This window comes from Scophthalmus maximus, chromosome 18 (assembly GCF_022379125.1).
Source record: "Scophthalmus maximus strain ysfricsl-2021 chromosome 18, ASM2237912v1, whole genome shotgun sequence".
Classification (NCBI taxonomy): domain Eukaryota; kingdom Metazoa; phylum Chordata; class Actinopteri; order Pleuronectiformes; family Scophthalmidae; genus Scophthalmus; species Scophthalmus maximus.
Window position 1 is genome coordinate 18,858,027 of NC_061532.1, and position 11,265 is coordinate 18,869,291.

Sequence of the window (11,265 nt, forward strand, 5' to 3'; positions counted from 1 at the left end):
GTCGAGCCGGGCGGAACCCCTTCTTGCTCCGCTAGCCAGACGTGTTGCTGCCGGGAACCTAAAAGCAGTCGGACAAGGAAGTTACAAACTTCCGGCTTAAAAAAACAAAAAACATATAAACAAAAGTTGGCGGCAAAGATGGAGACCTCGGCGGGGGGAAACTCGCCCGATGGCGAAACGAACCGCGAGTACAGAGTTCGAGTGGCGTCGAAGAAGCAGGTCGTCGAGCAGATGAACAAATACGGAGACATCCTGAAGACGGCGCTCGACGGACAGACGCACCTCGCGGAGGAGGCGAGGCGGCTTCTGCTGCAGGAGCTGCTGGCGGTGGGTCGGACTGAACCACGGTTCATCATCACCATCACCATCTTAAAACGTCACTAACTGTTCATATCTGAGAGAAGTCCGAGATGATAATAACCGAACTGTTCCTTTACATATTATCTGACCGCTCGTAGCTTTTCACAATCACACACCAAACCTCGGTCGGAAAATGTCGTATTTAACGTTTGCCGTGTTGTCAACACGCACACGCACAAGTAAAATCAATATTAAAAATATATATATAAAATATTTTTACACATGTTATCGATGCGTTGCTACGTTCGGCTTAGATTTGATTGATGGCAGCACATTGTATGTATACCAATTAGGCTTAAGAAAAGTAATTCATCACTTACAATGTTGGATTTCCACATTATCTGTATATCATTTTTAAGACAGACCAAAAAAAAAAAAAATGCAAACCAGCACCTCACCTTCAGACTGCAACAACACCTGTGTCCGGCAAACACCACCTGATTATAGCTACCTGTGCCTAATTGACACCACCGCCCCTAGTGGCGGGAGGCCGACACGACAGAAAATTTGTATTTTACACTTAAAGGGACAGTTCGGTGATTTTGAAGTGTGGGTGTATAAGTTACTCATGCATAGTTAATATATTACGTCATGGGGATGGTGATCAGCGATGTCATTTGACAGAGTTTAGAGGAGAAGTGGAAGTAGCGTAAGTCTGAGTCGCACTGTAGCAGAGGGGACCACTGCACAACGTCTTTTCACCTCATTTTAAAATGCTTACCTAAAAAAATCTGTTCAATTGTACACTAAAGGATGTATTTTTTCGCTGCTTCAGTTTTCCGGCAAACATCCGGTTAAGTTGGCACTTTTTTTTCAAGCGTACTTCGGCCATGTATAAGTACCTCATACAACCCCACTTCAAAATCACTGACCTATCCCTTTAATAACAGTTGGAAGTGTGAAGGTTAATCTGACCCTGTTTGCTGTTTTCTCCTGATCATATGAAGGAGTAAATGTTTGATGATTTTTAATATAACAATATTATCCTCTCAACTAGACTGAATATGACTCAACTTGACATCACATGGGTGTGTTAGAAATTGACGAATTTTTCTCTGCTAGAAGAATTATTAATTAAGGAAAATAATTCACAGATGAATTGTCAATAAATTGAAAAATGCACATTCATTTTACGATGACCCTTGTATATTGATTACTGTGCTCTAACTCAGGGTTAGAGTATCGAAAAAAAGAAAATATTTGTGTGAGGACACAAATATTGGACTGAGGTGTCCAAAGATTTTAGAATAACTAACATGAATCATTGTGTCAAAAAATGACTGTTTAAATATTAAAAATTACAATTAAAATTATTTATTTACATAGTAATATTTACTTATATAATACATTCATATAAAAAATCTTAGAATAATCATGTATACCATAATATTGACTTAATAAACATCTTGCTATTTGTACTCGGAGGACCACTGTGGGCTGATCTACAGAGGAGTCTGGAAATCTAAGTTGGAAAAATTCTGGAATTTTGAAATGTAAAATGTGCAGGAGGAATCTTGTCTTTTGTCAGATCTGAGTATCAGAAGTGATTTGTCTTTTTTGTTCCTGTGCAGAACTTCGAGGCGGCCGTTCAGGACAACGTGTCGGTGAACGGACAGACGTGGGAGGAGGCGCCTGAGGTCACAGGTGATCCACGTCACCACGTTCATTTTTTCAAACACTGTACAACTTGTTTTTCTTTAAAGAGTGGTTAAGATGGTTAAAATCACCTTCCCTGATCAATAAAGTACAGTGTCTGTTTTACCCCTCCAGAGGACGAGGCTGTTGACCTGGAAAGCCTCCTGGACGACACCATCGTCGAGACCACCAGGAGGCGCCGAACCTACCCCAGACAGATCCTGCCCCACGTGGTCCACTCCCTCAAGGCTGAACGCAAACTCATGGTGGGTGTCGGTGTCGGAGTCAGTGTCTTGTGTGTGTGTGTGTCAGTGTCTTGTGTGTGTGTGTGTGTCGTGTGTCGTGTGTCGTGTGTGTATTAGACACTGGCAGGAAAACAGGACAAAATAAAATAAAATAAATCTTTTAAATCACTGTTGTGATCACACATTATGACATAAATAAAACAAAATACTTTACTTTTTAAGATGCAGACATTAAATATTAACTACATACTCCTTTTTGAAAACATATATATACATACACATAAAGGGTTCCTACGCAGTAGGAGAAGTCTGGAATTAGATTTTTAGTAATTTCCAGGCCTGGATAAGTATTGGAATAAAGAAAAGAGAGTATTGAAAAATATTTGTGTTTCCAGACACAACAGACGTGAATCCAAAGATTTTTTAGAAAATATAAAAAAATTAAAGTTTAAATATCAAAAATGTAAATGATTTATTTACATAGTTATATTTACTTATTCAATAATATTATATAAAAATAACGTCTAATATTGATTTATACAATAATATTGACTTAATAAACGTCTGGCTATTTGTACTCGGTCAACCAATGTGGTCTGAATAATGTACGGGAGGAGTCTAGAAAAATTATGGAATTTTGAAATAGAAAAAAAACAAGACGAGGGCAGCAAACGGGCACCGGTGTAAATCTGCATCATCTCCCTTTTTTTTTTTTTTTTTACTAACGTCTGTCTGTTTTTCCAGGGGCTGTATGAGCACGTGGTCAAACCTCGAGAGGTGGTGAGAGACCCGGATCAAGGTTGTTCTCACACACACACACACACACACACATGTCTTAAATTCATCTGTTTTCTAGTTCTCTGATGTTTTAAAGCACGCAAATCGTGACAGACACCATCGTCTGAATCAGTTATAAAATAACTTTATTCCAGGGACATCAGTTCAAAAATCTAAACTTGTTTTTGCTTTTTGTAATATTTCTCTGTTTTAAAATGTATCCTCTCTCCTGTGGTTTACATATATATATACATACACTTGGGGCCTTTTCTTGCTTTTACACAGTCAGGAAGAACTACTTCTCTGTGAGACAAACAGTTGAAAGTTTCACCTCCCGCAACTGAAATATCTGAAATGCCCCCGGGTGCTTTGGTCTCATGTTACTGTAACGAATGAGTGAAGATAATTTCATGCCATTCTACATACGTTTTCCACATTTTAAGTGTAAGAAAATACACCTGCACTGATTATAATTTCAGCCATGTTTTGCTATGTAGGCAAGTGAAGTTGACCAAGTTATGGGTTGTTGTTTTTTTAAATCAGTCCATAAGAGATTTTCACAAACCCGTTGGCGTCGGCATTTGTTTGCCGATATGAAAACTTTTATTTTACAGAATAAACGATTTACCGAGTTAATATATTTTTTAAATTATAAAGTTTATGGTTAACCGTATGATATCAAGCTTCAATTTCAATTCTTTGTAATAAGGGTTTGATTATGATATATTTTAGGAATTATTGCCAATACATTTTTTGTGTGTATATATATGTATATTATATACATATTATATATACATATGTCTGTGTGTGTGTCTATATATTGACTGATATATTGATATCGGGAAAAATGTACTCCCTAATATCAGTATCGGTTGGGCTCTAATATAGAAATGTTTAAAATCAGATCATGTGAATTTTAATTTTTTTTCCCTTAGTGGATAAAAGGCATGTGAGTGTGGGAACACTCAGTTCATAATAATATATTTTTTAATTACCTGGAGAACAACAGACGATCAAATTATCAGGGTTCCCACACATCCTGGAAAACCTGGAAAATTTGAGAAAAAAGTGAAACGCCGTGGAAAATCTTGTTGTCCTGGAAAAAGTATTGAAACCTTTTTCCATTAATGTTTTAAGAATTTTTGGGGGGTTTTATTACCTGGACAAGAACAGACGAACAGACGTGGATCACATGTGAGTTTGTCAGTTGGTGTGTGTTTGTTTCCTCAGAGAGCATCATGACCGGTCTGTCGGCCGCCGCCCCTGGGATGGTGAAACAGGCCATCCAGGTCATCAAGGTGACAACCGCACCAACACGCAACTCAATTCTTTTCATCCACATGTTCCTTTAACATGTTTTAATATATGTACACGTGTGTGTGTGTGTGTGTGTGCGCGTGTGTGTGTGTGTCTGTCTTTCCCTGCAGTCGATCAGCACCCTGCAGAAACAAGCCGAGGGCCTGTGTGAGATCCTGGACATGAAGCCGAGCCACGCCTCTCTGGAGATCCACAGGGAAGTGTTCGGCCACCGCGACGACCGACCGGACGCTCCGCCCGCCGCGGCCGCGAGGGACAGACGGCCAATCAAGAGAGCCGTGGAGGACGCGGCGGCGGCAGACGGCTACGTGCCGCTCGCCAAGAAGCCAGACGGCACACCAGAGTGAACACTTTAGTGAAACCGTCCCCGTTAATGGGCGGGGTTTCGTTTCCGTTGTTCGCTGCTCGCACGAGGCCTCAGACGACAACGACGACGCATGTTCGTCTCTCGAGACCTTCGAGTGGCACCTGGAACTATAGACTGGTTCTCCTGAGACTAGTTCTCCCACCGAATTACAGTATAAAGATTCTCTTATTACGTTTTCCAATATCTCTTAAAAGTCAGAGAAAGTCATTATCGTGCTAAAGTTCACAAATCGTCTTGATCTTGTCCGGTTTAGAGGAAGTTGTAGAACGAGAACTTTGCTCCTGAAATAAATCAGAAGAAAGAATAATGTAAAGGTCTGTCGGACTAAAGATGTTCTTATCCTGCTCACATTGTATAGGAAAAATAATACTTCCATAACCTGTCTGTACTTTCTCCCAGTTTAAAATTGACTAATTTCTCATTTCTCAATTTGTTTCTATTTTAAACATCAAAATCCATCCAGTTGCTTCATATTTGTTTATTAAGCTTTAAAGATGTTTAATGATTATATAACCTATTCTTTTTGCCTACACTCTTACCTGTGCTGTCCGTACTTTATATTTGTCGTAGCGACATTAAATTTCCTTAAAAATAACCGAAACCCTGAAAAACGTGTTTGTGACCCGTCTGACTCTCAAACAGAAGTGAAAAGAGGATTTATTTTATATAGTTTCTCACGGCGGGGACTATTTCTAGCTGTGGGTTAAACGGGGTTCAAGTTGTTTTGTGTCGTGGTCGTTTTTCTGGTCGAGATGAACCGCAGCGTTCCTCTGCTCATGAATATGTAACGAGGACGTTCCGGTCAAACCGGGGTCACGTGACTTCTGTGAAACGTCCTCCCGCTGCTGCTGCTTCTTCGAAAAAAACATGGCAATGGCGTTGAAAGGTGAAAAGGAAGCTGAAGTGAAACTCCTGCCCGGGGGAGGCTCTGTGTGCTGTTCAGAACTTCGCTGGACACTTTGTGTGTGTGTGTGTTCGTGACGGAGCTCGACCTTTCCTCTGCGGCGCTGTTGTATAATCTCAAATAATCTAATCTGTGATGTCTTCCCCTCGCCAGAGGAGCAGCCTCCTCTGGGGGACGTGCGAGGTAAGATCACGCGTGCACCGGGGAGGGGTCAGAGGTCAAACATGGTTGCAAACGTGGGGGGACGGACGTCTCTGATCTGTGTGTGTCAGGGTTCAGAGGACGAGGGCAGGAGGCTGAAGAGGAGAGAGAAGAACAGAGTCGCGGCTCAGAAGAGTCGCAAGAGACAAACACGGAGAGCCGACCTGCTGCACGAGGTGTGTGTTTTCCATATTAAGGACATTTTGGTCCCGGTCCTCACAATTTCAGAGGTTTAAGTGTGTGTTAGTGTTTTTCCACGTTTGAGGACGTGGGTTCAGGATGACGGTTGAATTTCTGTTGAATTACATTTAAAAAGAGCCACTCCAGTTATTCCCGCCTCCGGAAAGTTGGGGTACTCAATATAGACAGATTAGAAAAACAGACACAAAACAAATTGAATGCAACAGATTCTTCTTTTCTATTTTCCCCATCCTCCTCCTCCCCTCTTCTTCCCCTCTCTCAGGCCTGTGAGCTCCTGGAGCAGAGGAACAGGACGCTGAGGACAGAGGTAGAGTACGTGATGCAATGCAGCTCAGAGTTTTTGTACATTAGGCGTGAAAATGAAATACACATTTGTCTCATCGTTTCGTCTGCCAGGTGGATTCTCTGTCCGAGGAGCAGCGTCTGCTGGTGGAAGCGCTCACAGCCCACGAGCCCCAGTGTCCCATCATGCACTGCTCCTCCACCTCCACCTGCCTGCAGCCGGACAACATGGCAGCCCGCTGCTCCGTGTGAGGATAAAACAGTTACTGTTTTCTAATCCACTTTGTTGTTCTGAAAACGCTGCCCACCGTGCAATGCAACGACAAACCTCTAGAGGGCAGCGTTCACTGGGATTGAAGAACTGAAATGGAAACAGGTGTGGCCACCAGAGTGCAGGGTGCCCTCTGGTGGCCACAGCCCTGCACTACCATCACTGGTCCCCTTCTGTAGTTCAGATTGCTAAATGTCATGTCATCCATTCACCCAATTCATTTTTATTTTTTCCCCCTTGAAATATGAGCGCATGACTTTCCACAACTCCTTCCAAATAAATAAATAAATATGAAAAAGGAAAATCATACACTTTGTGTGATGCGCTTGTCTGAGGAGGAAAAGTTCAGCCGTACCCCGTTAATACCATAAAACCACACAACAGGTTATTTGTAGCTTTGGCGGTAAAATCGATCAATGTGAACCTTTCACTGACATATTGGTATCATCATTTTCCTTTTCTTTTATGAAAACTTTTATTTTACAGAATAAACGATGCAGAAAAGAGTGTATATATACATGTATGTTTACATTAAAACAAGTTTATTTTCTCAATTCAAGTTCTAGTTCTATATATTTGGTTGTTTTGGTGTTTTTACGTATAGTTATTTATGATAACATAACGTTTATGGTTAAACTCTATCTACTACTATCACTACGACTGTATTTCCTGAAGATTCATAAGTTCCAACGGAACAACTGGAACATCTGTTGGAAAAAAAACAAATGTTCCAGTTGGTTTGTCTTCCCTCATATAATACACATGGATTATAAAATGATGTATATAAATATATCATTTATTAGTCATTATTTTGCACGTAGATATCAATTTTTTTAAACTGCCAAGTTCTGATTCTACAGTGACAGAATCAAAGAAGAGACTTGCTCTCAGAGATCTGGTGTCAGAGGTTTTATCCCCCATTTGCTTTGTTGCTACACGTGTACATTTTCTTTTCTTTTAACTTTTAAGATGTATTTCTTATTTTTAGATTGTAACACTTCCCTAATGGATGGTTCTTAATAGAGGGTCTGCACATTGTGAGAAAGCACAATATTAATATTAAAAGAATACATAAGACATTTGCGTTGCCAGATTGTCCCCAAAGTCCTTCCCTTGTCATTATTTTGATTTCAAAAACATAGAAAAGACAATTTCATGACAAATCACATTGAAGAGACGATGTTGAAATCATAATACTTCATCGACCAACAACTATAAAAACCACAGTCAATCAACAAGGTCGATATTGAAACCTATGTATCCCTGGTGTGTGGTAAGTTTCTCGTCATCGTCGACCTATTATTCGTAACCATCATCAATCCATTCGTTTCCCTGAAGGCCTTGGGGTCGCGTCCGGGTCACAGACGCGTCAGAAACTTCCGTCCTCTGATGCATCCGAAAAGAAATCTGTGGTTTTTGGTGGCGTCGACAATGATGGACACTTATGGCCTAATGTCACCCAAGTTCCCCATTCTCACCACAATCGCATAATCTGACTTTATGTTTATGTAATCTGCCGTGGGTTTCGTTCTCCTTTCCTCTTCCACGCCGAGGTGAATGAAAAGTGAATCTCCATGATGGTGATGATGATGGTGGAGGACGCTGCCGCAACCACATCACCTCTGCAGACGTCTGGGGAAACCTGGCGGACTGTTAATCATCAAAAAGTTATAAATTCTCGGTAGACCAAAAAACTCACGGTCTCACTGCTGGTTTTGGGATGGAGACGATTAAATGCACGTGCGTCTGTCTGTCTGTCTGTCTGTCTGCCTGTGTGTGTGTGTGTGTGTGTGTGTGTGTGTGTGTGTGTGTGTGTGTGTGTGTGTGTGTGTGTGTGTGTGTGTGTGTGTGTGTGGACAGCAAACACTGCCGGGTGGGGGCTGGGCAGGTGTGTTTTTTCCTGGGAATACAGCATGGAGCACACACCCTCAACCACACACACACACACACACACCCTCACACACACACACACACACTGTCAGGTGTGTTTCCCTTTCAGCAGCACAACTGGAAGCAGGATGATGAGGTCATCAATTATAAAGTTTAAGCAGTAGAGTTACAGTATCGGTGGTAAGGCAATCAATTCACAACCCAAGTAAAAGCTGGAGCTTATCTGTTGCTTTCATGGTAATAAAGTTGGGTTTCTATCAAAGGAGGGTTTGTCTGAATAAAAGCAAACATAGAACCAAATCGGAGGCTCGAAGTTCCACTTCTGTTTACTTGAGCTTGTCTGATTGTCTTTCCCGAACGACGCCGGTAATGTTCCCACTTCAACTGTTCAAAAACATCAGTATGCTCCAACACACGTGAAAGCTACACGCCGCACCTGCTTGAAACTCTTTATTTAAAGGTGACACATTATTTCAGCGTGTGTGTGCATCTGTGTGCAGGGGCGTAGCACTAAATTCTAGGGCCTATACATGAGCAGTCTCTGTGGGGGCCCCCGCAGCTATGATGCTGATTCATTTATGATACTGTGTGTGTGTGTGTGTGTGTGTGTGTGTGTGTGTGTTCTAATAATAGCTAGCTAACTCCTACTGTAGTCAGGTAGTAAAAGTTACAGCTAGCTAGCTAGCAGTAGCAGCTGTGTCGATCTCAGCTAGGTAGCTGCTATAGCTAGCTGTCGTAGTAGGAGTTTGCTAACAGCTAGCTCACCTTTCTTTTGAAAGAAATGAGTTAACGGTTGTTTTTCCTCTCTTTCTCTTCTCCTCTGGGCCCCGGACGTTACCTTCTCGGGGGAAGACATGACCAAGTCACCGGTCAGTAGATCAGCTGACAGATTCTCATGCTGAGTCGTGATGGTAAGGGGTGAGATGGAGAACCTCAGAGAACCTCCACTATTTTTTGAAATACATAGTTCAGTCTCTCAACCAATGTATTCAGCCGGGTTTTAATTCATGCTATGACACTAATTACCCAGAAAACATTCATCACAATCAAAAAGAAAACGTTTAATTCCAGGCTTTTCCAGCCTACTTTCTTTATGTACTCACCATTTATTGCGAGAACATGGATTCTGATGAACCAATTCGCAGTCGTGAACCACTGTTCCTCGGTCTCACGCCTGTGGCCCGAGTGCTTCACACGAGAAGAGGTTGCAGGAAGTGCAAATTTAGAAACCCGTCTAAATATACGGCGTTAATTATTACAGAAAAGTTAGAAAGAAACGGAAGTTGAGTATCAGATCTGAGAAAAGGGAAAACACCGGCTGCAGCCAAGTCACAGAAGAAAAACACCAGTACAACGTCATTCACGAGGATTTGGGCTTTTGACCTGCACATTGTTCGATTGGCAGATACAACGGTGGCTTTGCAAAAGCTGCAGCAGGTGAAAACTTTTAAAGAAAGCTTTTCATTTGTCTGTTTGCTCCGATGCTAATCTTCCCATCTGTGTGTTGGATTGAGTTCACAGTGTATAATTTTCTCATGAACGGAAAACTAAGGGTTGAAACAACACACACACACACACACACACACACACACACACACACACACACTGACACACACACACACACACACACACACACACACACTGACACACACACACTGACACACACACACACACTGACACACACACTGACACACACACTGACACACACACACTGACACACACACACACACACACACTGACACACACACACACACTGACACACACACACACACACACACTGACACACCTTCCCCTCTTGTGGGGCGAATTCTCAGTAATTTCTCTGGAAGGGTAAACAAGTCTGTGGTATTTCATCACTGGACTGTTTTGTTACTGTGAGCAACAATAGGAAGAGATGAATAGGCCTCGTGGATTCTTCTGACGTACAGATGCACTTGTCACTAAATGATGGGGGTGATCCTTATGTTCCCTCAGCTCCATGTTCCCTCAGCACCATGTTCCCTCAGCTCCATGTTCCCTCAGCTCCATGTTCCCTCAGCTCCATGTTCCCTCAACCCCATGTTCCCTCAGCTCCATGTTCCTTCAGATCCATGTTCCCTCAGCTCCATGTTCCCTCAGCCCCATGTTCCCTCAGCTCCATGTTCCTTCAGATCCATGTTCCCTCAGCTCCATGTTCCCTCAGCACCATGTTCCCTCAGCTCCATGTTCCCTCATTTCTATTAAATTTCCCCTACATCAAAATTAGGCCCTGTGTTAGGTTATGGAACACAGGGCTCAGGGATCATAGACACGTTCCCTGATTACGCTTAATGCGGGAAATCTAGCAGCTCACCGACCCCCGATTAAGATCTCCTTCCTTCCCCTATAAGCATTTTTCTTATTTCCTTCCACACCCACACATCAGTCACGTGTCATGTGACATGTGACATCCGTTGCCCTGCTTCCTCGAACAACGTCGCAGCCATTTTTCCTCGAAGCGGTCACTGGTGCAATATGCCCACACTTTTTTTTAAATTTAGAACTATTTCCTGTCTTCTTGAAACGCATCATGATCTGCCCGTGTCCCCCCTCATGATGGTTAAACAGAAAACGCGCTGCTGTAAAATCGCAGCTGCCCTTCGAGTGAAAAGAGTTTCCTACACACCAAAGTTCATCAAGACCTTGCTACATCCTCCACATTCATTTGCTATGAGTGGCCGTCAGGGTGGTTCTGCCTCGTCAGTGTCTCAAACCACCGGGACGTCTCGGCTGACAATGCTCCCTGGAACTTTTAATTTACCTGACAGGAGCGACCAAGCTTGACCACATCACCAGG

The 11,265-nt window shown here is 42.5% G+C and overlaps 2 protein-coding genes across 2 annotated transcripts; both read left to right on the forward strand.

Annotated features, from left to right (window-relative positions):
• The first annotated feature begins 69 nt into the window (after nt 1–69).
• On the forward strand, nt 70–5,296 carry nsl1 (NSL1 component of MIS12 kinetochore complex). Its single transcript, XM_035617377.2, has 6 exons — nt 70–327; nt 1,932–2,004; nt 2,131–2,261; nt 2,985–3,039; nt 4,248–4,315; nt 4,445–5,296. The coding sequence occupies exons 1-6, from the start codon at nt 139–141 to the stop codon at nt 4,679–4,681; spliced, it is 753 nt and encodes a 250-aa protein (XP_035473270.1). The 5' UTR covers nt 70–138; the 3' UTR covers nt 4,682–5,296.
• A 102-nt stretch (nt 5,297–5,398) lies between these two features.
• Nucleotides 5,399–7,114, forward strand: batf3 (basic leucine zipper transcription factor, ATF-like 3). Its single transcript, XM_035617378.2, has 4 exons — nt 5,399–5,788; nt 5,878–5,982; nt 6,270–6,314; nt 6,404–7,114. The coding sequence occupies exons 1-4, from the start codon at nt 5,741–5,743 to the stop codon at nt 6,539–6,541; spliced, it is 336 nt and encodes a 111-aa protein (XP_035473271.1). The 5' UTR covers nt 5,399–5,740; the 3' UTR covers nt 6,542–7,114.
• Nucleotides 7,115–11,265: the final 4,151 nt, after the last annotated feature.

Excerpts from the sequence above, each read along its gene's own strand:
- nsl1 (XM_035617377.2), top strand. The coding sequence starts at position 139 with ATGGAGACCTCGGCGGGGGGAAACTCGCCCGATGGCGAAACGAACCGC. Across the intron at positions 2,005-2,130 it reads GGAGGCGCCTGAGGTCACAG|AGGACGAGGCTGTTGACCTG; the intron begins GTGATCCACGTC and ends TTACCCCTCCAG. Across the intron at positions 3,040-4,247 it reads GGTGAGAGACCCGGATCAAG|AGAGCATCATGACCGGTCTG; the intron begins GTTGTTCTCACA and ends TTGTTTCCTCAG.
- batf3 (XM_035617378.2), top strand. The coding sequence starts at position 5,741 with ATGTCTTCCCCTCGCCAGAGGAGCAGCCTCCTCTGGGGGACGTGCGAG. Across the intron at positions 5,789-5,877 it reads TCCTCTGGGGGACGTGCGAG|GGTTCAGAGGACGAGGGCAG; the intron begins GTAAGATCACGC and ends TGTGTGTGTCAG. Across the intron at positions 5,983-6,269 it reads GAGCCGACCTGCTGCACGAG|GCCTGTGAGCTCCTGGAGCA; the intron begins GTGTGTGTTTTC and ends CCCCTCTCTCAG.